The sequence below is a fragment of the Kwoniella europaea genome, chromosome 1 (assembly GCF_036810445.1).
Source record: "Kwoniella europaea PYCC6329 chromosome 1, complete sequence".
Taxonomy (NCBI): domain Eukaryota; kingdom Fungi; phylum Basidiomycota; class Tremellomycetes; order Tremellales; family Cryptococcaceae; genus Kwoniella; species Kwoniella europaea.
Window position 1 is genome coordinate 7207644 of NC_089487.1, and position 25542 is coordinate 7233185.

General features: G+C 45.3%; 8 protein-coding genes across 8 annotated transcripts; 4 read left to right on the forward strand and 4 right to left on the reverse strand.

The window, feature by feature from the left end:
• Positions 1–88: 88 nt before the first annotated feature.
• Positions 89–4889, reverse strand: V865_002753 (uncharacterized protein; the record flags this gene model as incomplete). Its single annotated transcript, XM_066226552.1, has 16 exons — positions 89–281; positions 345–705; positions 765–1232; positions 1299–1852; positions 1913–2071; positions 2126–2755; positions 2807–3098; positions 3149–3222; positions 3276–3472; positions 3525–3616; positions 3674–4039; positions 4094–4247; positions 4308–4382; positions 4440–4614; positions 4689–4756; positions 4830–4889. 16 exons carry the CDS (start codon positions 4887–4889, stop codon positions 89–91), a joined length of 3918 nt encoding a protein of 1305 aa, XP_066082649.1.
• A 989-nt stretch (positions 4890–5878) lies between these two features.
• On the forward strand, positions 5879–6904 carry V865_002754 (uncharacterized protein; the record flags this gene model as incomplete). Its single annotated transcript, XM_066226553.1, has 1 exon — positions 5879–6904. One exon carries the CDS (start codon positions 5879–5881, stop codon positions 6902–6904), a length of 1026 nt encoding a protein of 341 aa, XP_066082650.1.
• A 281-nt stretch (positions 6905–7185) lies between these two features.
• Positions 7186–10991, reverse strand: V865_002755 (uncharacterized protein; the record flags this gene model as incomplete). The annotated part of the gene is made up of 14 exons (XM_066226554.1): positions 7186–7273; positions 7343–7431; positions 7484–7564; positions 7624–8125; positions 8181–8399; positions 8454–8550; positions 8616–9114; positions 9168–9322; positions 9374–9567; positions 9646–10240; positions 10320–10434; positions 10492–10575; positions 10639–10836; positions 10896–10991. 14 exons carry the CDS (start codon positions 10989–10991, stop codon positions 7186–7188), a joined length of 3012 nt encoding a protein of 1003 aa, XP_066082651.1.
• An 851-nt stretch (positions 10992–11842) lies between these two features.
• Positions 11843–12318, forward strand: V865_002756 (uncharacterized protein; the record flags this gene model as incomplete). Its single annotated transcript, XM_066226555.1, has 2 exons — positions 11843–11972; positions 12107–12318. The coding sequence occupies 2 exons, from the start codon at positions 11843–11845 to the stop codon at positions 12316–12318; spliced, it is 342 nt and encodes a 113-aa protein (XP_066082652.1).
• A 374-nt stretch (positions 12319–12692) lies between these two features.
• On the reverse strand, positions 12693–16268 carry V865_002757 (uncharacterized protein; the record flags this gene model as incomplete). Its single annotated transcript, XM_066226556.1, has 8 exons — positions 12693–12767; positions 12828–12944; positions 13021–13102; positions 13165–13652; positions 13711–13796; positions 13865–13983; positions 14100–14607; positions 14759–16268. The coding sequence occupies 8 exons, from the start codon at positions 16266–16268 to the stop codon at positions 12693–12695; spliced, it is 2985 nt and encodes a 994-aa protein (XP_066082653.1).
• Positions 16269–16764: 496 nt separating this feature from the next.
• On the reverse strand, positions 16765–17553 carry V865_002758 (uncharacterized protein; the record flags this gene model as incomplete). Its single annotated transcript, XM_066226557.1, has 4 exons — positions 16765–17152; positions 17240–17339; positions 17395–17415; positions 17478–17553. 4 exons carry the CDS (start codon positions 17551–17553, stop codon positions 16765–16767), a joined length of 585 nt encoding a protein of 194 aa, XP_066082654.1.
• Positions 17554–17942: 389 nt separating this feature from the next.
• On the forward strand, positions 17943–19554 carry V865_002759 (uncharacterized protein; the record flags this gene model as incomplete). The annotated part of the gene is made up of 6 exons (XM_066226558.1): positions 17943–18013; positions 18103–18181; positions 18242–18376; positions 18448–18547; positions 18643–18827; positions 18922–19554. 6 exons carry the CDS (start codon positions 17943–17945, stop codon positions 19552–19554), a joined length of 1203 nt encoding a protein of 400 aa, XP_066082655.1.
• Positions 19555–20251: 697 nt separating this feature from the next.
• Positions 20252–24028, forward strand: V865_002760 (uncharacterized protein; the record flags this gene model as incomplete). The annotated part of the gene is made up of 4 exons (XM_066226559.1): positions 20252–20318; positions 20663–20841; positions 20985–21452; positions 21512–24028. 4 exons carry the CDS (start codon positions 20252–20254, stop codon positions 24026–24028), a joined length of 3231 nt encoding a protein of 1076 aa, XP_066082656.1.
• Positions 24029–25542: the final 1514 nt, after the last annotated feature.

Sequence of the window (25542 nt, forward strand, 5' to 3'; positions counted from 1 at the left end):
TTGTTACAATCATATTGAAGACCGGAAATGCATTCATCTATATACACCATAAACGAGAGGAAAGTACATAATACAAGTCATGATCGTATCAATCGCACTCAGCTTGCGTTTGATTCCATTGGGAGACACTTCCATTAGCCCTGGTGAAAGGAGGCGGTTGACTCCCAGGCTTAGAGACGACATATGGACCTTGAGCGCCATTCTGTTTCTCTTTGCCTGGGGGTACGCCCCACCCACCAGCACCAGCAGTATGTACGATAAGCTGTTCGCCAGCCAACATTCTGCCAAAATCGAAATCAGCTCTGAGTACTGGTTTTTAGGATAAACAAGACAGGTTGACTCACGAGATTTGATGAGCAGGCTTAAGTTTGACGGTCCTGAATCCGCCATTTCTCTTCCTCTTTCTGAGATACGAGGCACCTCTGATTCCATCTTCACCTCCCTCTGATCCATGGGGAGCAATGACTCTTCGTTGACCATCGTGACTTGCGTCCATATTTACCCTAGCCTCGTAAATACGGATGATACCGTCACCTCCTCGATGTTGACCCGCACCACCTGTGCCTCGTCTTATACTGAATTCTCGCAATATAGCTGGGAATCGACTTTCGAGCAATTCAAGATCTCCAATCTTGGTATTGGTCATGTTAGTGTGAACGGCAGATTGACCGTCCCATGTAGGTCCAGCTGAAGCACCTCCGCAAGCTACGAGATGGTGTTTGTCAGCACATATTGCAATATCAGATCATACATGACCAACTCACTTGTCTCGGCCCAAGTATATTTCTTGTACATCAAGTGAGTACCGTTCATCGACCCATGCGAACCGGACATAACATTGAAAGCGGTGAATACGATGTCGGCCACTCTCTGAGCAACTTCACCATTACCTTGTGAAACAGCAGCATCTTCCCCAGCAGACAAGACGGATTCTTCAGGAATGATAATGTTGAGAGGAGCCAGTACACCAGCGTTCATAGGAATATCGGTACCGGACATAGTTCGAAGACAGTACAAGATACCCGATCGGGTGATTGCTGGAGGAGCATTGAAATTGGCAAGTACCTCTGGACCTGTACCTGTGAAATCGAATGTCGCACTTCCATCTTCATTGACGTCAATCTTGACTTTGACAACCGTACCATCATCGAAGTAATCGGTAGCTTCGTAGGTCTTACCGGAGTATGGTCGGAGAGCATCTCGAGTACATGCCTCGGCATTCTTTCGGATAGCTACCATATGATAGGTCGTCAGCTGGTGAGTGCGGCCATTTAACTTGATTGTGTCATTCGACTCACCTCTCATGTAGAAGTGCACGACATCTTTACCATATTCTTCGAATAGAGCATGAAGCTGAGCTGTTCCAACAGCACAAGCCGAGACTTGAGCCTTGAGATCAGATAAATTGTGGTCGATTCGCTTTGTGGGTTTACAATTGGGGTAATCACCAGCCGCCATGAAAGCGTCGACCACTTCCTTCTCGTTGAAAACACCATCTCTAACGATGAAAGTAGATTCAAATCGTACACCCTCTTCCATACTGTCAATCTGGTTGGGGTGGTGGGAGTTTCCTTCCAATCCACCAATATCGGTGTGGTGTCCTCTAGCAGCCACCCAGAATACGATCTCTTTTCCAGTTTCATCGAAAACGGGTTGGATAACAGTGATATCGGGTCTATGGCCACCACCTGCAGTATGTTCGTTGGACAACAGGAAGTCTCCAGGACGAAGTTGTCCCTTTCTTCTGTTGGCCTGATAGATGACGGCATACTGCATGGATCCAAGATGGGCAGGCACGTTAGGCGCATTGGCTACGAGCTCTCCATTGGGGTCGAATAGGGCACAAGAGAAACTGTAGAATAATCAGCGAATTGCGTGAGAGCCAAGTCTAAGTGGCGAGATTGAAACTCACTCGAGCCGTTCCTTGATGGATACGGAGACAGCAGTCTTTTGTAAAGCTCGACACATCATCTCCGCTACACTGGCAAATCGATGATTGAAAATGGACAATTGAATCGGGTCAACCGAGTTCAGGTCGATCTCCTTCTTGGGACCCAGGCCGACATCGATGCTATCAATAAAGTTAGTTTGAGTGCTCTGTGCATGCCGGTGGATATTAACTCACTAGACGTGTGACTTCAGTATCCTAGCGGTGTTTTGAGGGTGAAGGACAATGGTTTGAGTCTTATCTAAAATGATGGCGGGACCAGAAACCTTCATACCAGGTCTGAGATCTTGGAATTTGAAAAGAGGGATGTCCGTGAATTTACCTAACTCCTCAAAGTATACCGAGTTGGTAGCGAAAGGTTGAGGCTCAGGTACAGAAATCTCACTCGATTCGAGTTGTCTGAGCTCCTCAACGTAAGGGGAAGTCTCACTGAGATTGTCAGAAAGAGCTTTCGCGGTAGCTCGAACTCTGACAGCAGCTACCATGATAGGAGCGTCCAACACAAAAGCGAATTCTCGTCGATGTTCCTCAACGAAAGCTTTGGCGAAATCGCCATCTTGAGGTTTGGCAATCATCAGAGTGGTATCGGAACCTTGGTATTGCATGTTGAGGTAACTGTCGTATACGACTGAATCGGATGATTCCCCTTGATCGATGAGTTTCTGGAGGGCTCGAGCTTTGAGACCCTCAAATCGCTCGTCAATGGCTGGCAAATATTCCTTTGAGAATTCTTGGACGAAAGGCTCCGAAACGTCGACAGCCACATCTGCTAGAGCCATACCATAGGCGGACAAGATGGAAGAGTACCTGTCATTGAGTATTAGCTTTGTACTTAGGTTAAGCCGTGACATGGCTCACTTATGTACGATGACATAGTGCATGCCCAACAAGGCAGCGAGCGCAGTCGCATGTTGGCCACCTGCACCTCCGAAACAGGACAGGTTATGGGCACTGGTCCTGAAACCACGCTGTTCAGTCAATGCTCGAATAGGTCGGGCCATCGAAGAATTGGCAACATTGATAAATCCAGAAGCGACTTCGGCGGGAGTCAAGTTGGAGCTGTTTTCCTTGTTGATCTGATCGGTGAGAGCTTGGAATTTCTCTTTGACGATCTCGTAGTCGAGTGGCATGTTTTCAGTTGGACCAAAGACTATAGTTGAATCAGCGGGTATCCTCTTCATAAGCTGGTCCGCCACTTACTTTTAGGGAAGGAATCAATGTGAAGTCTCCCCAAGAACAAGTTCGCATCGGTGACGGTCAAAGGTCCCCCTTTTCTGTGCAAAAAGGTCAGCAGGGCTGACAGAATTCACCGTACGTTTATACTTACCGGTAACAGGCGGGGCCAGGATGAGCACCAGCCGAAGCGGGACCGACGTTGAAGATCTGGTTAGAGTAGGTGAGAATAGATCCACCACCGGCAGCGACGGTGTTAATATCCAGTTGAGGGACTTGAATGGAAATACCGGCAGTGGTGGTTTCGAACACATGCTCGTATGTTCCGCTGAATCGAGAGACATCGGTAGACTAGGTAGATCCTCAGTATCCCCTCCTACCAAGGTAGTCACATGGAACTTACTGTACCACCCATGTCGAAACCAACCACTGGAGATCCATCTAAGGGGTCGTAAGAGGTCTTGGCGAAACCTACCACACCTCCAGCAGGGCCAGCTATCCATGGGATCAGCGTGCTGCGTATTGGGGTACAGTATTGTGTGGTCAACTTACAGAGAATAGCTCTGAGACCAGAAAACTTTTTGAAATCCGCCAAAGCACCATCAGATTGCATGAATGAGACTCTACATTTTGAATCTTCTAATCTTCCCTTGAATCCTTTGGCGAAACCATTCAGGTATCGCTTGACTTCTGGTGTCAAGTACGCATCGGCAGTTGCAGATTGACCTCTGGCGATGAAACCGATCTTTGCTTCGATCTCAGCAGATACACTGACATTTTCAAAACCCATTTCTTCAGCTATTTTCGCGACCCTCTGTTCGTCCTCTGCCCATAGGTATGAGTGTGCGAGCACGATCGCGATTGATCGATATCCCTCGTTGTAGAGATCTCTGAGAGAAGCGGTGACTTCCTCAACGTCTACAACGAATCTATCAGCACTAATCGAAATCAAACAGGTTGAGCGATGCTCACTCAAAGGCTTGAGCTCCCTGACAGTCACTCCACTACTTGTCTTGATAAGCCTTTCACCGTTCTCCGATACAGTCTTTCCTTCTTCGACGAATTCGTACCATTCAGGTATTATCCTCTCGTCAATCTCGACAACTTTCGAATAGAGCACTTCAGGCTATTTTCATACGGTATCAGCTCAGGCCAAGCTATATGTGTGGTGGTGATCTGCACTCACCTTCTTGACAGCAAGTTGGAAAAGAAATGGACGAGTCTGGAAGGCAATCTCCAAAGCATCTGCGTGGCCTTTGTTCTGAACATATCCATCAGCACCTGCTTTCATGCCCAATCGATAGATGAAGTGACTCACGATCAATAATGCACATCTTTCACCTTTGCGTTCTAAGAGAGCATTGGTGGCTACAGTGGTACCCATTCGAAGGAACTCTATCTTCTCGGTATCTATGGGCTGATTTCTTGGGATCTTCTCGCCAGTGAACCACTCCAATACCCTTCGTACACCTTCCGCGGGAGCATCAGGGTAACTGATAACGACATAGGAAGGTGGGTTAGTTGTGTGCATCTCTCTGCCTGTATGTGTAAAGAATGCCACGCTTACTTGTCTGGATCCACACTTAGAAGCTTGACCAAGTGATCTCCTTTCGTCTCACTCATTGCGATTACATCCTACTCGTCTTATCAGCAACAGGTATCCACCAACCGGTCAAGCTGTAAAGAAAGAGTGGAGGTGCGAACTCACGCAGAAAGTACCTCCTCGATCTATACAGATCTTGACCTTGTCACTGACTGGTGCAGGCATCTTGGTATGATTGATTTCGATAATTGAATGACGAGAAAAATTGTGAAATCGTAATCATATCTCTCTTGAAGATGTCTTATGACAGAATGAGGTGAAGGTGATTTCGGAAAATGGTTTCCGGATCAACAGTAATGTGGAACCGACATACCGTACTTAGTTGGCGCTAAATATGCTTTGTGCGAATACCGGCCCGTTTGCCCGTTTGACGGATTGCCTCTACGGTGCATGACATAAGTTCCTTGCTCTGGATGTGTGCGTATGTAGGAGGCAGGGGAAAGGATGGAGTGGTCCTTGGTGATTTGCTTATCGCTTGAGATTATTGGTCTCCATCGGTTTAATCCGACTGCAGGTGTTTGCGGCTTTAAAAGTTGTTGGCAGTTGGCATTCATGCAGAAACACGGTGAACCCGAAGTGACGGAGGTATGCTTTTTACATGTCAATCTACAGAGCATGACGTGATTATGTGAAGGGAGATAAAGCAGCGTTCTGAAGATCGTTGATACTGTAATCGGTAGAGGGGACTATATTACATTGGAGTGGAAACCGCAGTCTGCGCCCAGCTAGGCTCAATCTCACCTTCTGGGGTAGAGGAGGATTGCCTCGAGCTCATCCGGAAAACTCCACCTCCTTTAAACCTTCTCAATTTTCGATCGATCCCACTAAGATACTTGCGAACGTCTGAAATGACGGATGGGGGCTGATCTTCGAAATTCATCATATCCTAAGTTTCGCAGTGAGACATGCGTACCGATTCCTTTGCTAGAGAAGAGGTACTCGTACTGCATACTCCCTCAATTCAGTCGTACGTACTGACGAGTACAGTACGTATACTCCAAATCCAAGCGTTGTTCGACATCGACATGAGACATCTGAGTACCAGACGCTACTGTGAAAGCCTTCTTCAGGGTCTGTACTTCTTCTGTCAGTTCTATAACCCATTCACAGAGCATACTCTCAAAGGGACTACTGTAGGTAAGATGGGCTTCAACATGATCGTGAACCCTAGAACGGTCGATGATCTACCCTCAATTTGGCATCATGCAAAACATCCTCCTACAACTCCTCCTGTTCCTTCTTCCTCCTTGCTAAACTCCGAATCCCCCAAATCTTCCGGTCGAAAACTCCTACCAGAATTGGAGTGCATGATAATTGACGAGCTCGCTTCATCCAGCTTGATCAATCTTCGAAAAGTGGCCTTGCTCAATCGAACCTATTGGCAAAGGTATCATATCAAATTGTTCAACCACGTTAAATTGAGTTGTAAAAACTGGAAGGATGTTGGAGATACGGCTAAACTGCTCTTGGGAGCTACCTCATCATACCTCGACTCAAGAGATGAACAAATTAGCAAAAGGAGAATGAAGAGGTTCAAAGCTATCTGCGCTTCGATCGTATATTTAAAACTCAAGGACGAGAGAGGTGGTCAAGCATTAGTATTTTCGTTATATTACGCTGGACCCTCCGCTTCAAGCTTATTGCCTAAATTGAGATATCTCATATTAGGTAATGGGTTCATATCATGTTCGAGCTTTCTCAGATTTCCCTCTGAAAAGAAGAACGATTATGGATACAAAGCTTTATGGTTAATCAGTAAGAATGTCAATCCTGAACATGTCTGTATGACGATGGAGAGAACATGGATTTCCCCTACGCGATATCGATTCGGTTTACAACATCTCGTATGGCTCTTTGAACATTTCGATCAAGTTGGGAGTCTAACTCAACATTTGGATAGTGGTAAGAAGACTCGATTCGTCATGGAGAATGTAACATTAAACAGGTTCTTCATACCTAAATATCCGAAAGAGCAGCTGTACTTCTTTGCAGGTGTAGGTGATACCAATTCTCAATGGTCTGGTGGATTTTGGCCCGAAGTCGAAGTGATTTATGGGAAACCCAGACTCAGAGATAGGCTACAAGGGTTTCCGACCAACGGTTTTACTCCCAACAACGCTAGGACGATAGCTTCGAAGGAGGCAACACAATGTGTGTGCTGTGGGAAAAAACAGAGATAAATAGTGGGTAGACTTGTTGTCAGCTAACTGTCGTATGTTATCTTGTTGCTTTGTCATCACTTAATATTCATATCTTGACAGACAGTACCCACTTCGCTTGACTCAGGCTCACTAGTCTCAACGAATTCACTAGGAAAAATCGTCTCCGTTGTAAAGATATTATCCACTCTCAGTCAGTAGATCAGTGTCAGTAGTATTTATATTAAGATTACAGAGATTCTGTGCTGAGAATGATCATAACGCTTATTTCACCAGTAGCTGCATTGTCACCTTTGATTGCATCACATCAAGCTCATTCTTGTGCCTGTACCTCTGCCTAAGTCACCATCCCCCATTTTCCCATCCCGATCACTAATAAATGAGCGATATCTGAGTAATCACACCACATCAGCAAGCTGCTCAATCGAGAACTATACCGGCTGGATGTTTACGACTTACATCATTTGTAATCTCCGTCTGTCAGCGGGGGACACTGACGGACGAGTGCTTTCAAGTGAGGCGAGGAGATGATGATGATGAATCGTTGGCTATACACCGATGATGAGCTTTGCTGCGATACTGATAATTTGACTGACTTACCTTTTGGGCCTGCTGCTTGTCTATCAATGCATCGGGCTTATCATGTCCCTGTCCCTTTGCACTCTTCCCTATGGTCGCCATCTATAACCTCGTCATTTAGCTAGACCCATGATACCCTTTGATGTGAGAAGTAGACTCACCCTACCGATCATTTCCGATCTGACCGCAGCATTCCCATCCTCTTCCTTGGGTGTAAGTTGTCGATAATTCTTTTTATTCCCATCTCCCCTGATCCCATTTTCTTTCACTTTCCCTTTTCCCTTCATAGTGACATCTCCATTCATATTCATACTATCCAAAGTGGAATGCACAACTTCCAAATGTGCGTTATACACTACAGCCTGTAAGTCCGCTCCAGACATCCCTTCGGTTCTAGATTTGGCCAATTCATCCCAATCTACATCATTTGCCAAATGTAATTTCTTAGCTACCGATTGTAATATTTCTTTTCGATCGGAGGAAGTAGGCATATCACACAAAATGGATTTGTCCAGTCTACCTGGACGGAGTAAAGCGGGATCGATCAAGTCCGGTCGAGAAGTTGCGGCTAAGACATATACCCCGCTTAAGCCGTGAGCACCATCCATCTCGGTAAGAAGCTGGTTGACAACTCTATCTGTAACTCCAGTAGAATCGTGTCCTCTACATTCTGAGTCAGCTATATCGGGCTTTGCAGTATATATAGGTAACAGCTCACCTTTTCGGAGCTACACTATCGAACTCGTCAAAGAACAAAACACAAGGCTTCGCTCCACTAGCTCGTTCAAAAAGATCCCTAACGGCTTTCTCACTCGCTCCGATGTACTTATTCAGTATCTCGGGTCCTTTAACAGATATGAAGTTTAGACCACATTCTCGCGCGACAGCGGAAGCCAAGAGAGTTTTGCCGCACCCAGGATACCCATATAGTAGCAAGCTAGGCATAGCGTCAGCGAAGGAGAAGGAAGGGCCAAGCGATCAGCTAACTCACCCCGATCGCAATCGCAATGGACAATTTGCGAATATCTGAGCATACTTGGTAGGCCATTCAAGCGTCTCTCTGAGCAATCGACGAGGTTCATGCAAGCCTGAGTGGAAGTAAGTATCAGACCAATGGTGGAAATGGGGAAGTTAACCGATAGACGACGCTCACCTCCAATATCACTCCACTTCACATCACTTTTCTGCAAAGCTACACCTCTCAGATTGAGGGGTATGAAAGCTTCTTGAGCCAGAGTAAAATCTTCCATGGTAAGTTCAGGTTTATCTCCCGATTTGATCGACCTGACTATACTTTGCTGCGTTGCATTTCCCACTAAATCAACCAAGTCTGAGATGGAGTATCCTTCCGTCATACCCCCTAATGTAATATAATCCACATTGCCTTCTGGATTGAAATCTCCGTTCATTTTGAGAGGTTGTTGAAACAATTGTTGTTTCACCAATAATTGCAGTATCTCTTGTCTCGTTTCTTTCGTGAGAGGTGGTATTTTGAGCGTTTGACCGAAGATGTGTTTAGCTGTCAACATGGGATGTAAGGTTGTGATGTTTGCCGCTGTGACAATGACCAAGACGTCGGGTGGAAGCGAAGCAGACGAGAACAGTCGACAGAAATGATCAGCTAATATAGCAGGATTGGACGAGGAGTTAAGCTATCACGAGATCAGCACCCCATCATGTCCTCCGAAAGTACCGACGAGCGTACCTCAGTCTCTATCCCAATCAAGTTATCTAAACCATCGAGAATCAGACAGCATGGTCTCCTCTTTTCAGTGTTCCCTATCCAGCTGAACATCGTTTCTTTTAGCGTCGTGAGTCGACTTTCGGGATCGAGCTTGGCCACATCCACATATATGGGCTCTGAGACAGAGTTATAAGCGTTGATACGTGCTAAAGCTATTGACCACCTACCAGCTAACATACTACGATCGGCTTCTAATCTCTCCGCCACATTCTTGGCAATCGTGGTCTTTCCTGAACCCTTATTTCCTTGTAGCAGAAGTGGTTTACTCGAGGGCGTTGACAGCGTGCGAGATAGATAGGTTGTGGCACCATCGATGAGTTGCTTCGTACCGGGAAGACAGGAGGAAGCAGATAGGTTTGGTCTGCGAAGAGAGAGAAGGAGTTCAGCCCGCCATCCCGTTCAATTTTATGAGAGACACAGGGTCATTGATTAAACTCACAAAGCTAAAGCTACCCCTTTATTCCTTATCTTCACTTTTCTCCCCAACAGCGGCATTATCTTAACGTTCCCCCAACCATTCTCCCACTCTTCGGTCGTACCAATCAAACTTATATACCCATCGGGCATCTCATCCCACTCTACAAGCTGTATATCGACTTGCTTCTTCTCTTCTTGCTTTTCTCTGCTCTCACCATTAGGTAGATCTTGCTTCTGCTGATTGTCTGTATCCGCTTCCATGTCATCGTCGTCTAGTTCCAGACTCACATTCACATCTAAGATCGAAGGTTTCAGTTTTAACTTTCGGCGAATTTTTTCCATCGTATGAGAGGAGCATATTCCTACTTGGCTTGCTGTTGTCGTAGATGATATGTTCAAGTGTCCCCATTCAGACACTACGCGTGGTGGAATCATCCGTAATTGAACAGCACTAATCTGCTTGTGTGAACTGCCTTTTGTTCCATTCGCAAGGACGGAAGGTTCTATCACTTGATGTTTGGGTTGTATCATGCCTCTTGGTTTAGGTGCGACATAAACTTCAGTATCATTATTGAGCAAGACGGCTTCTTTCGTTGATGTCGAGGGGTTAGTCTCGTCTGTAAACGTCAGGTCAAAGAAAGTCAAGTCAGGCGTCATCAAGATGATATGAACACTGGAAGTAGAATGATTGCTCACCCACTCGTATCCTGATTTTTGTCTTGCCCATCACCCAAACATCTATCTCCTGTCCCTTCTGCGCGGCTCTTAATTGCGATAACAGGTGATCTTCAAGAAACGAAGCATGCTGTTCCTAAATTTACAGGTCAGCTATACATGCACCAAAGATGTATAGGATCTGCATACATACAAGGATCTCCCAATCATCCGAAGATAATGGTGTCACAGAGACTGACTTTGCCCTCGTGGGATTATGGATTATACTAAGTTCAACCTATCCATCATATAAGCTTTCCTCGGTACCGTTGCAAGAACTGTAATCATATAGCTTACTTACCAAGGTACCTTCTGGCCACCCGAGTGACATGGCTACTTCCGGATCTACCTCTATACTTTCCAGTCCGTCTCCAGCTTGAGAGAGGGAAGAGGCAGCTGCTAAACCTGACCATCCTAAGTATGCGGGTAACGGTCGACGAGACGAGGAGGAAGAAGATGACGACAGGGGCGAGAGGTGTATGATAAGTGATTGAGGCCGCTACAGGAATGATGCTCAGTATCTGGCTAGTAATGAGCAAAGTAGAGGGCTTGACTTACCGCTTGCTGTTGAGCCAATTGAGCGAATAGGGATAAGGGTAGATGCACCAGATTGGACCGTAGGGAGCGGTATCTCACAGCTGCCCTCCGAGCCATGTTTGTATGATTGCACTTGATGAAGACTCTACCTTTTCAAGATGACTGGTATCCGTCTTAATGATGCATGATGTCGAACAGAAACAGAATGAGAGGATGTTGACCACTGGATGTTGACATGAAGTTCATCTGCAGTGACCAAACCCCTCAAACTCGGCAAAAGCAGGTCAAGAAGAAAGCCGGCCATGTGGGTTTGATTCCGCCAAGGCTCACTATTCTCGCCACTGAGTACTGTATCTGTGTGGCTATCGAGTTGGAATTATGTTTCCCGACAGAGGTAGGATGGGATGGTTCAGCTTCAGTAAAACATGTCCTCTGTCCAACACTACATTATGGTCCTGGCGGCATCCTCGCAGAATCGGGTATAATCTTTGCGCCTTCTTGAGTGCCGTTTTTGGCGTGGAAGCAATATCTCATAGCATCTTTTTTTCAGGGACCGCCAGAGCAGAATGGATCTTTGGCAAAAGCTAGCTATAGAGGCGTGATTCGCCTTCTCGTTTGGCATGTATCCTTTCAACGATTGACGGCCAGAGTGAAAGGCTGGGCTGTATCTTTTGTCCGAACTTGAAAGTAGGACTGAACCTGCGCATTTGCAGATCACTAATGCTACCGAGCCTCTTTTGTATTCTTAGGCTTCCCAGAAGCATGTTGAGAATCATGAATATAAAGCCAGCAGATGAGGGACATATTCATACTGTCTCACGAATTGTCGAAAGCACTTTGGCCCCCATTCAGTGTCCGAAATATGTATAAAAGGCTATGATTTTCGGTCGCGGCAGGGTATATTCTCTGTTCATACGATAAATACACATCATAACTTACCTAATCATTCCAAGCGACAATCACCGGACATGTCTTCAAAGAATTCTACTATTGCTGCATCACGAGCAGCCGCGCTCAACAGTACTGTCAAGTCTTTGGACGCCTTTGAGTCGGTATTCGATGGGAAGAGTACCAATACTCCACAGAAAGGCGAACTTGGTGAGTGGCTTTCCATTTTTACAAACAAGCACCCTAGAAATAAGCAAAAAGTTGGAAGTGTCTTTACAGTTGTGTATCAGTTCGAGATCTGGATTGATCCTTGATAGTAGCAGTGATACTGATAACATTGACAGCACTAGCAACGATGTCGATGCTCTGCGGCACAGTAGATGACGAGGATCTCGATACTAATTATACTACCAAACAACAAGAGACGAGAACCGCTTTTCTCCACCAGGCTTCAAGATACCTAATCGATGATATAGGTACTGCCCGCGAGAGCCAGAGTGCAAAGATGATCAAGTTGTTTGGAGATGTATTGATGAGTGATTGCAGACCTAGATGAACAGTATCCCAGCCAGGTCTATTAATCACTACGATATTGTAGTCTTACGCTCGTAATGAGCTTCGGAAGTTGATCTCGACTATATGCAAATTTATGCTTTAGCACGACCACTTCAGATTGTGATTCGACAGTGTACCACTACTGCAATGTAATTACAACACTGATGAGTGCCTTGACTTGATATGAATACACGAGACCAATGCACATTATACAGTACTGAGACTATTCCTAATGATAATTATACAAAGACAAAGAAGCAAGAATATAGTATCAATGTCCGTGAATACTTTGAAATGATACAGACTCCTACATACTGTACCAACAAAAGCAGTTGCGATCAAACATGTCATCTGGGAAGGAATTGGGAATCGACACTAGAAAGCAAACAACGCGGCACCTTTCTTCCTTCCGAACGAATAAATCAATAAACCAGAACCGAATAGACCGACCTAACCAAACCATTGAGATGTCAGCTACGTTTTCAGCACTGAAGCCAAAAGTCAATTCACAGTAATACCAATAGCTACTTGTACCATTCTAAATCCAATGATCAATCCCTGAGAATAGGAATCACTGTGATGTGGGTTGGTGGTCATGGCCAAACCACCTGCAGCTGCTATACCGGACTACACACATATCAATCATCAGCATGTACTACGAGCGTATTCGAGGTGAGAGAGGATGAGGGAGGGGGAGACTTACAGGAACGAGGAATAGAACACCAGGTACCATCGAAGTGAAGGCCGTACCTCCAAATACTCTAGAATAGATATTACCCATCACCCTGCACCATCACAAAACATTCATCAGCTCGGTAATGAATGATAAGAGAGTAGGCCGACTTACCCAATGACGAAAGCTCCCAAGGCAGAAACGACATCACTCCTATCAAATATATAATGATTCGCCAAAGCATTCGTCAAATAACCCATACAACATATAAAGCACATAACTGGTAATTGTCTTGATCGTAGTGGTTGCATATTCCACATACTCAGTAAAACACTGAATATAGGAATGAACAAGATTAAATATATCTGTGGCATTCCTTGTCTCCACCATGGCCAATCGGGATCTCTGACGCAAATGATCGATCCCTGATTAAGATTCGAGGTAATTTGGTCAGTTGACGAATTGGAGAACGTGAAAGTCCCATTAAACATTGGTATTGGTAAATCTGTAGTAGCAGAGGTGAAATTCAACATTGAATCGGATATGAAAGAACCGTGAATCTCGGCGTAGGAATGTGCGGCTCGAGCGGCGTTCTGAGAGGCTAGTCGAGCGTTACGGTCGAATACGTAGAATAAATCGGATCCAATGGTTATGCCGAATCCCTATATCACGCAATCAGCTGATGTATTTCTTTAATAAATTCATTAACTGTCAGCTTACCAAGAACAATGAGTAGATGATGGCGTAGACCATCCGGACCGATCCGGACATGATATTCTTCGAAGCCAGCTCAAGAGATCCACATACTGAGAATGATAACTACATATCAGCTACCTCCAGCTGCAGGATTGGTGTACGATGTAGTTGGACCCACAAATAGTATATCCAGGTAAGATCAAAACTACACCGGCCGAAGCTACGGCCTGATAACAGAATATACCGGTTGTTGACAAACCTCGGGCAGTGAACGATACGACAGTTGCGATTGATATTCTGGATGATCGGAACAGACAAAGAAATAGAATTAGCATCATCGTAGAAGCGCGATTTCTCTTTATGTATGCGTTGGACCAAAAATCAGACAAGGAGAATGATACTGATTTACTCACTCAAAAATATTCGAGTACATAGCACTCTTACTAGCCACATGCAATTGCATGAAACTCAACAAAATCCCTAACGCACCACTTGCAAGACCGTCTATTAAACTCCCTCCGAATCCTACTGGCGCAATCAATCCTGAACATAAGAAAGCTAATAACATCCTTTGCCAGAGGTTATATTCCATAGGTGCTTTTAATAATTGATGAATCAATTTCGTACCTTCCGAAGCATCCATCTCGTCATGGACCACAGATTTGTAGATATTGTGAACTTTATGTAATTTACCTAACTCCAATCCACCATTTTGAACTTTGACGAAATGAGTTTCGGAAGTACGTGTGTCCATATCTCCAAAGGAAGCTATGACAATCGAAGGAAAGTGGATGAACTGAGCGTCAATTTCTAAGACTAGGGCTGTAGCGCCTAGTTGAGATTCGATTCGGTGAGAGGGGGCTCCAAATGTCATGAGTGCTTTGGCGAGTTTGAGCACGAATTGTTGACGAGTGAGGATATCTAGTATGCATTGAAGAGATTAGCTTATACTTCATCCACTGTTGACTGAAAGGGTTTGGATTCATTGGATGTATTGGATGGATCGTGGGATCGTAGGATTTTGGGGCTCTACAAATTAGGTATATACACTAGTATGAAAAGGCTTACTCACCGGCAACATGTAATTGAATACTAGCTCTCCTCTTCCTCTTCCCCCCAGGCAACGTACTATCCCCCGTACTAGTTCTCATGAACGGTAAATCCGAAAGACTATTCCTTCTCTTATGTTTCTTCTTCTGTCCCGTCACTCTCGGATCATTCTCATCGAACTCATCTGCTCCGACAGTGGTAGAAGCGGTACTATCCAATCTTCTTAATCCTAAAGATTTCATCGTAGGTAATAATCCTGGTCCTTTGCTTTCACCACCTCCAAACCCAGATCTTGAAGATATCCTTCTTCTCATCGTGTTGGTCCTTCCAGTCAATTTGAGTAATTGTGAAAATACACCACCTTTCACATGATAGCTGGAAGCATCATCATCATCTTCCTCTAATTGTCTTGTCGTACGTCTTCTCATTCCTCCTTCTTTATCTGGTATAACAAGTTTAGAAGAATCACTAAGACTTCTCTGTCTACCCCTTACATTGGGTGAATATTTGGCCTTCTGATCTTGTTCCCCATACAATGTCTCATCTGAATCACTCCTTGTTCGTTTTTCTATGGAGGGATCTTCGACCCATAATCTGTCTTTCCCATCATCATAAGTCTGAGATTGACCTGGAGCATGAGAATCTCTTCGTTGTTCATGGTCTTCTTGTTGATATGGTGGAACAGGTGAATATCTTCTTTCCCTCTCACCGAACATACCCCTACCATTTCCCATTCCAGGTGAATGTCCCTCCTGGTTTCTTCCAGTGTTCATATTTGGTGATCCGTTCGGTACAGAGAAACGATGTTGTTCCAACATCCTTCTAGGTGGCGTATAACCTATATTTGGTGCTGAGGATCTAGCGATTCTATTACCACTTGTTGGCGGGAGGTCTTGTTCAGTATAAAATCCTGATCTCGGACTACCATTGACTATTTCTCGATCCTTGTGGACGAGCGATGATCGTAGTGCTGAAGGAGGACGATAAGGTGATGGAGCATCTTCATGATATACTTGTTGGGCGATCGAACCTCTAGGAGAAGAAGTGATGATCTGTTGCTGTTGGTGGTACTCCTCCTCAGTTGAATGGAGAGTATCTAACGTAGGGCGATGTTGCGCAGAAGACCAACGTCTACCACCAACCACCCGAGGAGGCGCAGCGGTATACCCGTCATGCTGAAGTTGTTCATGGTATTCTTCCTGATCAGGTATTTCCCTATAGTATCCCGTCTGAGCATGGCCCAGGGTAGGTTCGACGGTATCGACCGATTCGCCCAATTCGACAGGCTCAGAATGGAAAGGATAAGAATTAGAATCGTAATATTCCAGTTCTCCACCTTCTTGTGCATCAGAATAGTTAGATACGACCGACGGCCTCTGGTGCTGGTGCTGGTGCTGGTGCTGAACTGGATCGTGGGAGGGTAAGAAGTCTGATGGGTCGGATCGAATTGGAGCGAGTTCTTCGCGAGAGAACCGGACTTTGGAATGTTTACGATCGCCTGGTTTCAATGCTGGCCGAGGAGGTTGCGACATGTTGAGGATGAGGGGGTGCAACCCAAAGTGGGTGTATGATCCGGTGGATGGACAAGAGACACTTGGATAGTAGATCTACAATGAAGTCAGTGAGTACGAGATGTAGGGTGGGGTTGGGAAGCTGTTGTGAAAAGGAAGGAGATGAGGATGAGTATGCAGTTGTGAGTTGCTGATATTAGTATATACATGATGGACCAATAGGTAAATATACCGGTCCACTCGAATCAGCCACCTGTTGACGATGACTGAAGTCCAAAAGGAATGTTTCGATTTGGACTAAGCGCACTAAATAATTTGGCTGTAAGGTACTGTCATAGACATTTTAGCTTTGGTGTTAGTGATATAGGTGGTTCTTGGTATTGTCGTAGTCTATACATATCAGCCATCGTCTTCTACTTATACCCCTGTCTTCCATACATCCCCGAATACATCCTTCATTTCTTGTTTTAAGTGATGTCACTCATCATGGTACAGTAATATGTTCTTGAATGAGAATTTATGCCCCTTTCAAATCATATTTCATCCCTTCTAACTCTCCCAGCCTAATCTCAGATTGTCTTTCCCCCCTTCTCTGCATATCCACGGCACCAACGACGAGAGTGGGTATGATCCATCTTGCTACTTCGCCCAATTCCAACGCTACCACATCCATCCCTGAGCTAGGTAACGAATTGTGATATCGTATGAATATCGCGCAGAGTGATACAGTCAGATGGACAGATAGGGAATATAAGTGGTTCTCTGGTGATATCTGCGTGAAGGGCAATTTCGAGGGGATGTGATCGGATGAAATTGAGAATGGGAGGAGAACGAATTGAATGACTGAGAGGATGCAGAATATCGGATTGGGGGAGGAGAGGTGATCGAAGAATTGGAGAACCGTTCTATGTATTTGTGATATAGCATTAGTATCGATACCGTTCCTCTCTGAAGAGTGGGCATACATATGATGAAATGAAAGTGTGACTTACATGACCAACGCTATCAATACGCCTATATCCAAAGCCAGATGAGCCTGTTTGTTATCATCGATATTCTTCTGTCTCAACAGTCTTATCTGATCTTCTTGACCTGTATACCTAGGGACGTCAGTTGATGAACTTTCGTTCAGTCAATCTCGACTTACCATCGTTATCGAGGATTTCAGCTGGACAAGGGAGGTCAGCGTGTGATACCGAAATGTTTGATAAGGGTTGACCGGGCACTCACTCGGGTTCAGAGGTTCTTCATCCTCGTTTAAAGCCTTACGCTGAGCCGCTGTTCTTTTCCTCGCTTGACCTGCCATGTTGTATGTCTGTGTCGGACGAGTTGTATGAGGAATATCCACTGTCATTTTGTTATTCTATCTGTAACTCATCTCATTCAGCAAAGTGGGTGGCTCGTGGCTTGTGGCTCGGCGATTGTCTCTCGGTGATTGTCCTATGTGTTTTCATCATACGTCAGCTTCGTTCGAACATCAACAAAATTGAAAAGAACGACGCGTAATTTTGTTCTGCTCATACTCATGCTTACATATCAACCTAGTCATGAGATTGAACAATCAACATGCACCCTATATGAACAAACTTCTCTTACCTCGGTCGGATATCGCTTGACATCGTTAGGACAAACGGAAACTCATTTACCAGGCCTATCTCGAAGGAAGACAGTCAACCGATCAAGTTCAATTCCAAGATGGTAGATCCTATTTCGTTGATAGCTAGGTTCGAGCACTTGCCTGGGCGACCCAAGTCTGATCAAGCTCGGTGAGTGGTATGCCCCAAGGAAGGCAATACATCGATGTCACAAGAGGATACACAGCTCAAGCTAATGCGATGATACGATAATGATTTAGACCGTTACTTGAGAAGATCGCAAGTCAGGTGAAACCGATAATGAAGAAACGAGGATGGAAAGTAGGAACTCTGGCTGAGGTAAGTATAGCCTCTCCAGACCAACGGGCATTCAAAGTGACCTGCATTGTGGAATCACAGTTTCTACCTTCCAACCCATCTTTACTTGGTCTCAACGTAAATGCCGGTCAAAGGATAAATCTTCGATTGAGACCACCAGGAAATGAAAATTCTTTTTACGAGTATGATCAATTGGTTTTGGTCATGCTGCATGAGGTTGGTCAACGTATTACTCATGCTCAAGAATGATTACTCACCTCTGAATGGAATGTTATTGTGCCTTTCAGCTCACCCACAACGTACATGGCCCACACGACGCGAAATTCTATAAACTCCTTGAAGAACTAGAAGAAGAGTATTACGAGTTGAAGAGGAAAGGGTATTCAGGTGAGTCTGAAATTTACAAGAGGAGTGGACCCAAACATCACTCCCCATCTGCGTGTAGCTATGAGGCATGTCACTGATTATACTTCCTTGGACAGGCGAAGGATTTCATGGTCAAGGTAATCACCTATCTGGCCTACGCGTACCCGAACATATAGGGCGACAGAAAGGTCTAGAAGCAGCTGAGAAAAGGATGAACGTACAGAAAGTGATAGGTAGAGGTGGGGTGTTGGGTGGGAGTAGGAATACGGCAGGAAAGAGTATGAAAGAGTTGATTATTGAGGTGAGTACATACGAACTTTGCTTTCCCGTATGTTTCAAACAGTTTGTTGATTAATGCGACACTGATATTTTATCCTTTTTCATTGTGGGGATAGGCCGCTGAAAGGAGATTGAGAGATGATAAATCCTGTGCGGTAGGACATGGACAGGAAGCTGAGGATGAAAGTAGAAAAGCTCAACAAGAAAGCGTAGGTGTTGATGCGGTAGATCTAGAAAAAGACTTAGAGTCGGATAAAGAAGGTGAAAGCAGCTCGAGCGGGAGGGAGACGGACACAAGTGAAGCAAAGGTGATTGATTTGACTGGGGATAGTGATGACGAGGTGAAGTCGGATGAAAACCCAAATAAAATACCAAAGACAACTGAACAACAAAGAACTACCTCTTCCAGCCAAATACGGTCTACCACCACGAATAACAAAATGAATAAGCTACTATCGCCTGCAGGTCCTTCTACCGTCTCTCGACCTTCGTCATCAACCATCAACACGCCAAAGCAAGTGGCAGTCACCAGAGCCCAAGAATGGACCTGCGAGACATGTACACTCATCAATCCTCCCTCTTCAACAAAATGCGAAGCTTGTCTTACACCCAAACTGGCTACTACACCAGTACAAGCAGAAGGGATAAAGACGGATCAAGGATGGTATTGTACCTTCTGTACGTCTGGTCCTAATGATATGGAGAGATGGAGTTGTGGGGTATGTGGGGAGGTTAGGAAATGGGGTTAGTAGCGATGCCGTGAAAAGCGCACATAGACAATTCAGTGATTGGTGATAAGATGTGTTGTTGTACATATATGAATTGAGCTTGTAGCATAGATGTATATTTTCATGTCGGAAAAGATGAAGAATGCGCTCGCAATCATCAGTAAGGACAAATCAGTCCAAGGAATGAATACCGATTATCTAATCCAAGGTTAGGATAGGTTGATGCCTTGAACCGAGTGGCGAAATTATACGAGCGATGTACCTGACAAGCTGAAAGATCTCATACATCTCAGAGTACATGTGAAATCACGTCGATCTTTCATTTCCCCGTGCCGTACGATCTAGGTTAATCAATCACACTGATTTGAATAGATCCGCTTCGGCTGGGTTGCAAAAAGAGAGGAAGGAAGACACGGTGCCTTTTGTGGAAAAACTAAAACTTGAATTGGGGAATGATGCGATGAATCAGATCTGTGTCATGGTACTCGTATCGCTCCAACATGCTGTGAGAGAATGAGGAGATAAAGAGAAATAAGCTCTGAACACGGTCTCTTGATCCGCGGATGGAGTTGTTAACTTAAAGGTGCCACTCTTGACCAACGCAGAAAAGCACCGAAATACACCGAGGAAATCCTATGCTCAGTGCGTTTTTTGACTTTTTTTGCTTCCTTTGACGCTGCGTGGGATTACCAGATATGGTAATTATCACTCCGGTCGAATGGGGGTTTCCCTTTTGAAATTTTCATTCATCGCCGCCAGCACCAGCACCACCATTACCACCACACGTTGGTATCAATACTTTTTATCTATATCTACTTTCACTTCTATCATCATCTCCTCCTTTCCTTCTTTTTTCTTTTCCTCCATAATTCAAATTCACCAATTGGTGACCCACCATCTCGTACATCCATTTGTATCCACGTATACTAGCTATACATCACCGCTCTCTGTTTCAGTAGACGTATCTACCAGGCTCTAGACGATTAACACGCTCTAGGTCATCTGAAAAACCAGAAAATAAAAAAAAGGTCTCTATACTCCCTTTAACATAGAATAATATCCAAAAGTAAGTCGGCCATCTTCGCTATCTTTATCTGAACACAACGAGCTGACCACACGTGCTGGACAGTGGCTCCTGCTGCTGCCCCCTCTGCTACCTCTGCCAAAGCTGGTGCTTTCGACCTCGCCACTCTCTTCGTAGCTGACAAAGCTGCCCGAGATGAAGCTGCCGTCGAGCTCGCCAACGCCGCCAAGAAGAACGGTGTTGAGTTCTTTGGCCAAATTGGTCTTAATGATGCCCTCGTAAAGGTGAGTGAACATTCTGTCCACTTCTGATCGCGACTGTTCTCCACTGGATCTCAAAATTTTCAAGTTGAGAACGAGGTGGCGACGCGCGCAAATTTCCCATTCATCATAACGTATGCTAACTTATATCCCTTTGTCTTCGTCAGGCCCTTACCGACAAAAAATCAGCTGCTGCCCGAGAGGGTTCTGCTAGTGCCATCTCCACCCTTTTGGAGAACGGTGCCGCCCCATTGCTCGAACCATACATTGTTTCCTCCGCATCAAACACCCCCTTCCCAGTTCTTCTCGAAGCTTTCGCTGACAAGGCCAAGGAAGTCCAGACTGCTTCCCTCGCTGCCGTCAAGTCCCTCGTTCAAACCATGAACCCATGGGCTACCTTCGTCATCCTCCCTGCTTTGCTTAACCAGATCAGAACTGCTGGTAAATGGCAAATCAAATCCGGTTCATTGGATGTCCTCCAGCAGCTCATCTCTTCCGCTCACGACCAAATGGCCCAAGCGATGCCTGACCTCATTCCCGTCCTCGCTGAAGCCGTTTGGGACACCAAGTCCGATGTCAAGAAGGCTGCCAAGGCTACCCTCGAGAAAGCTTGTGCTTTGTGTGAGAACAAGGATGTGAGTGTGGCTCATCAATAGTTGTTTGCTCTCTCCTGCTGACTCTTCTGTTACCTCAGATTGAAAAATTCATCCCCGCTTTGATCAAGTCGCTCCTTAACCCCATCGAGGAAGTACCAAAGACCATCACTGTCCTTTCCGCCACCACCTTCGTTTCCGAAGTCACTGCCCCTACCATCTCCCTTATCGCTCCTCTTCTCATCAGAGGTCTCGATGAACGACCCACTGCCACCAAGAGAAAGGTCTGTGTTATAGCCGATAACATGTCCAAATTGGTCGACTCCGAATACACCGTCCGACCTTTCCTGCCTCGATTGCTCCCAGGTCTTATCAAGACTTCCGAAACCATCGCTGATCCCGAAGCTCGATCAGTCGCCAACCGAGCTATCGCCACCCTCCGAAGAATCGGTAAAGTACCTGAATCTTCCGATGGTTCCGACCTCCCTCCTCTCAAGATCGCCGAAGGTCCTAACCTTGCTACCAACTTCGTTGCTTTGATCAAGAAGGACGGTGTCTCCGTTGAACAATCCAACCCCGGTATTGCTTACGCCGGTGTACTTGCTGCCTCGCTCGTCAACGCCCACAACTACCAGCAACAAGTCTGGGAAGCTGCTCTTCCTTCATACATCAAACTCGCCCTTCCATCTTACGACCCTCTCCCTGCCGTCCGAGAACTTCTCCAAAAGAAGGCTGACGAGGAAGAGTCCGATGAACTCAAGTTCGATGACGAGGAAGAAGGTGAAGATCTCTGTAACATCGAGCAATTCAACTTGGCTTACGGTGCCAAGATCTTGTTGCACCACGCTTCTATGCGATTGAAGAGAGGTCACCGATACGGTCTCTGTGGTAGAAACGGTACCGGTAAATCTACCCTCATGAACGCCATCATCAACAACCAAGTCGAAGGTTTCCCTCCTCCCACCGAGGTCCGAACTTTCTACGTGCAACACGATATCGATGGTTCCGAAGCTGAGATTTCCATCATCGATTGGGTTCTCGGTGACAAGCGATTACTCGCTACCGAGGAAGAAATCCGATCTACCCTTGAGTCCGTCGGTTTCGATGCCGCCAAGCAAAAACACTCTATCGGTTCCCTCTCCGGTGGTTGGAAGATGAAGCTTGCTCTTGCCCGAGCCATTCTCTTCAAGGCCGATATCTTGTTGCTCGATGAACCCACTAACCACTTGGATGTCCTCAACGTCGACTGGTTGATCAACTACCTTACCTCCCTCACCCACTGTACCTCCATCATCGTTTCTCACGACTCTGACTTCTTGAACAGAACCATCACCGATGTTCTCCACTTGAACAACTTCAAGCTTAAGAGATACCCAGGTAACCTCGAAGCTTTCGTCGGTATGGTCCCCGAAGCCAAGGCATACTTCCAACTTGAAGTTGCTGAGGAATACCAATTCAAGCTCCCTGCTCCTCCTCTTCTTGATGGTGTCAAGACCAAAGAGAAGTCTTTGCTCAAGATGCGAAACGTCAACTTCCAGTATCCTGGCGCTCCTGTACAACAGCTCTTCGACATCTCTCTTCAAGTATCTCTCTCTTCTCGAGTAGCCATTCTCGGTCCTAACGGTTCCGGTAAATCCACCTTGGTCAAACTTTTGACCGGTGAAACCGAACCTAACAAGGGTGGTCAAGTGTGGAAACACCCTAACTTGGTTATTGGTTACGTTGCTCAACACGCTTTCCACCACATCGATAACCACTTGGACTCCACTCCTCTCGAATACATGTTGTGGCGATACCAAACCGGTGAAGATTTGGAGGAGATGAACAAAGCTACCCGAGTCATGACCGAGGAAGAGAAGCAAAAGATGAAGGAAGGTGCCGTCGTCGTCAAGGAAGGTGTCAAGAGATTGATCGACGAGCTTGTTGCCCGAAAGAAGCTCAAGCAATCTTACGAATACGAAGTCTCCTTCAAGGGACTTTCATCCGCTGAGAACATGTGGTTGTCTCGAGATGAATTGGTTGCTCGAGGTTTCGAGAAGAAGGTTATGGAACTCGATACCCGAGAAGCTCAACGATTAGGTTTGATGAGACCTTTAGTCCGACGAGAAATCGAAAAGCACTTCGAGGACTTCGGTTTGGAATCTGAATTCGTCTCTCACAACTCTATGAGAGGTCTTTCCGGTGGACAGAAAGTCAAGGTCGTCTTGGGTGCTGCTACATGGCGAAGACCCCACATCATCTGTTTGGATGAACCTACCAACTATCTCGACAGAGAGTCCCTCGCTGCTCTTATCGCCGCTTTGAAGAACTTCGAAGGTGGTGTCTTGATCATTACCCACAACAGAGAATTCTCCGAGTCCATCTGTTCCGAAGTGTGGGCCATGAGAGATGGTCACCTCGAAGCTTCCGGACACAACTGGGTGGAAGGTCAAGGTTCCGGTGAGCGAATCGACAAGAAGAAGGATGACGATGATGAAGTTGAATACGACGCTTTGGGTAACCCCATCGCCAAGGCTAAGAAGGAGAAGAAGGTCTCAGCTGCTGATAAACGAAAGGCCAAGAAGGACCGAATGGCCCGAAGAAGAGGTGAAGAAGTTTTCACTGATGAGGAATTATAAGGATAATAGGAATTCAGTTTCTCATTTATAGACATCATCATTTATAGACGATTGATTGGTTTCTGTTAGTCCATACTCATCAGGATAATGTTATGGTTTTAATCAGTGTTTAGATTTCTTCGCTTCTCGTACCCATTTGCTTTCGTAGTTAATAGCTCGAGCTTCGGCTTCTCATGATCTAGTCATGTATACCCAACGTTAGGGACGGTGTCCTATTTCTCAAATAAACATGGTTCAAATTCAGATTGCATATATTTCTTCACGGTCAGCACACTTTAGCGAGATGTGGCACTTTGTCACCTCATAACCAAAGACGAGTAAAATACTGGTAGAAGCAAGCATCGATACAACAAGTCATAGCATGTGAACATCGGCAGATACCAGGATACTGATCAGTTAGCTATCGTACTACTTGTACTTGATGATAATCCCATCGATCAACCACGGAAAAGAAAAGCCATAATCATTCCTCAAACTTTGTACATAACCAACTATGTTCTGCGCTTCCACGGCTTGAGTAGCAGTACCCAACAAACCAATGTATTTATCGATCGTTTGCGAGAGTTCACTGTGGACCCTTTGTCGATCTGACTCAGAGATTGTAAACTTTCGGTCGATCATGCTACATATGGTCTTTGACATATCTCGAGCTATGTGACGTTATGAGTAATAGTACAGCCAATCGCAATTTGGGATGTTCACCAGCAAATTCTCCGGATGAATAAAGCAATGCTTACACTGATATTTGACTGATTCTTTCAGAGCCTCACTATCTTCCGAATGGACTGATCCATCACTGTATGGAAAAAGCTAACCATATTCGAATTTCAAATAAGACATGATTAGATCAAATTTGAGGATCAAGGAGAAAATTTGAAAAGACAAAGACGTTCAGAACAAAGCTAATGCTGTATGGTACAGTACGAGATGTACAGTGCAACTTAGTTGATGCGAGCTCAGGCTCCATGTGCTGTAGTTAATCTATACTATGCACTGTATATGTTTGCAACAACGGCAATTCTGTACTAGAACGAACGATCATATCACTCTTTTCTTTGCCCTTGGAAAAATCATTCTCGTTAATGTATGGTACGGATTGGTCCTTTGTGATGGAAAGAAGGAATGTGTACATTCTCCTTTGACAGAGGACAATGAATGACATTCATCAATCTGAGTTTATTGCTGTAATGGTACATAGCAAGCATCTGCCTGAGTAACACCGTATCTCATGAAAAGAAGAGAAGACCAAGATCGTTGCTTGAGACAGCACGTTCGGATTATTTACATATTTTTGGACATCACGTACTGTTGCATCCCTCAAGTCAATTTCTATTACGCCGTCTGTCCAATTCAGGTACTATACATACATCAACTCGACAGGTATATATAAGGGACAGAATTCCTCAGTCGTCCTTTCGACTCAGCACTACTGTACGTGGTTGCCACTGGTGTTCAAACTCTCGTTGCCTTCCGCAGATTGCTTATCTATTGCTACAATGGTCTTTCACTTAACC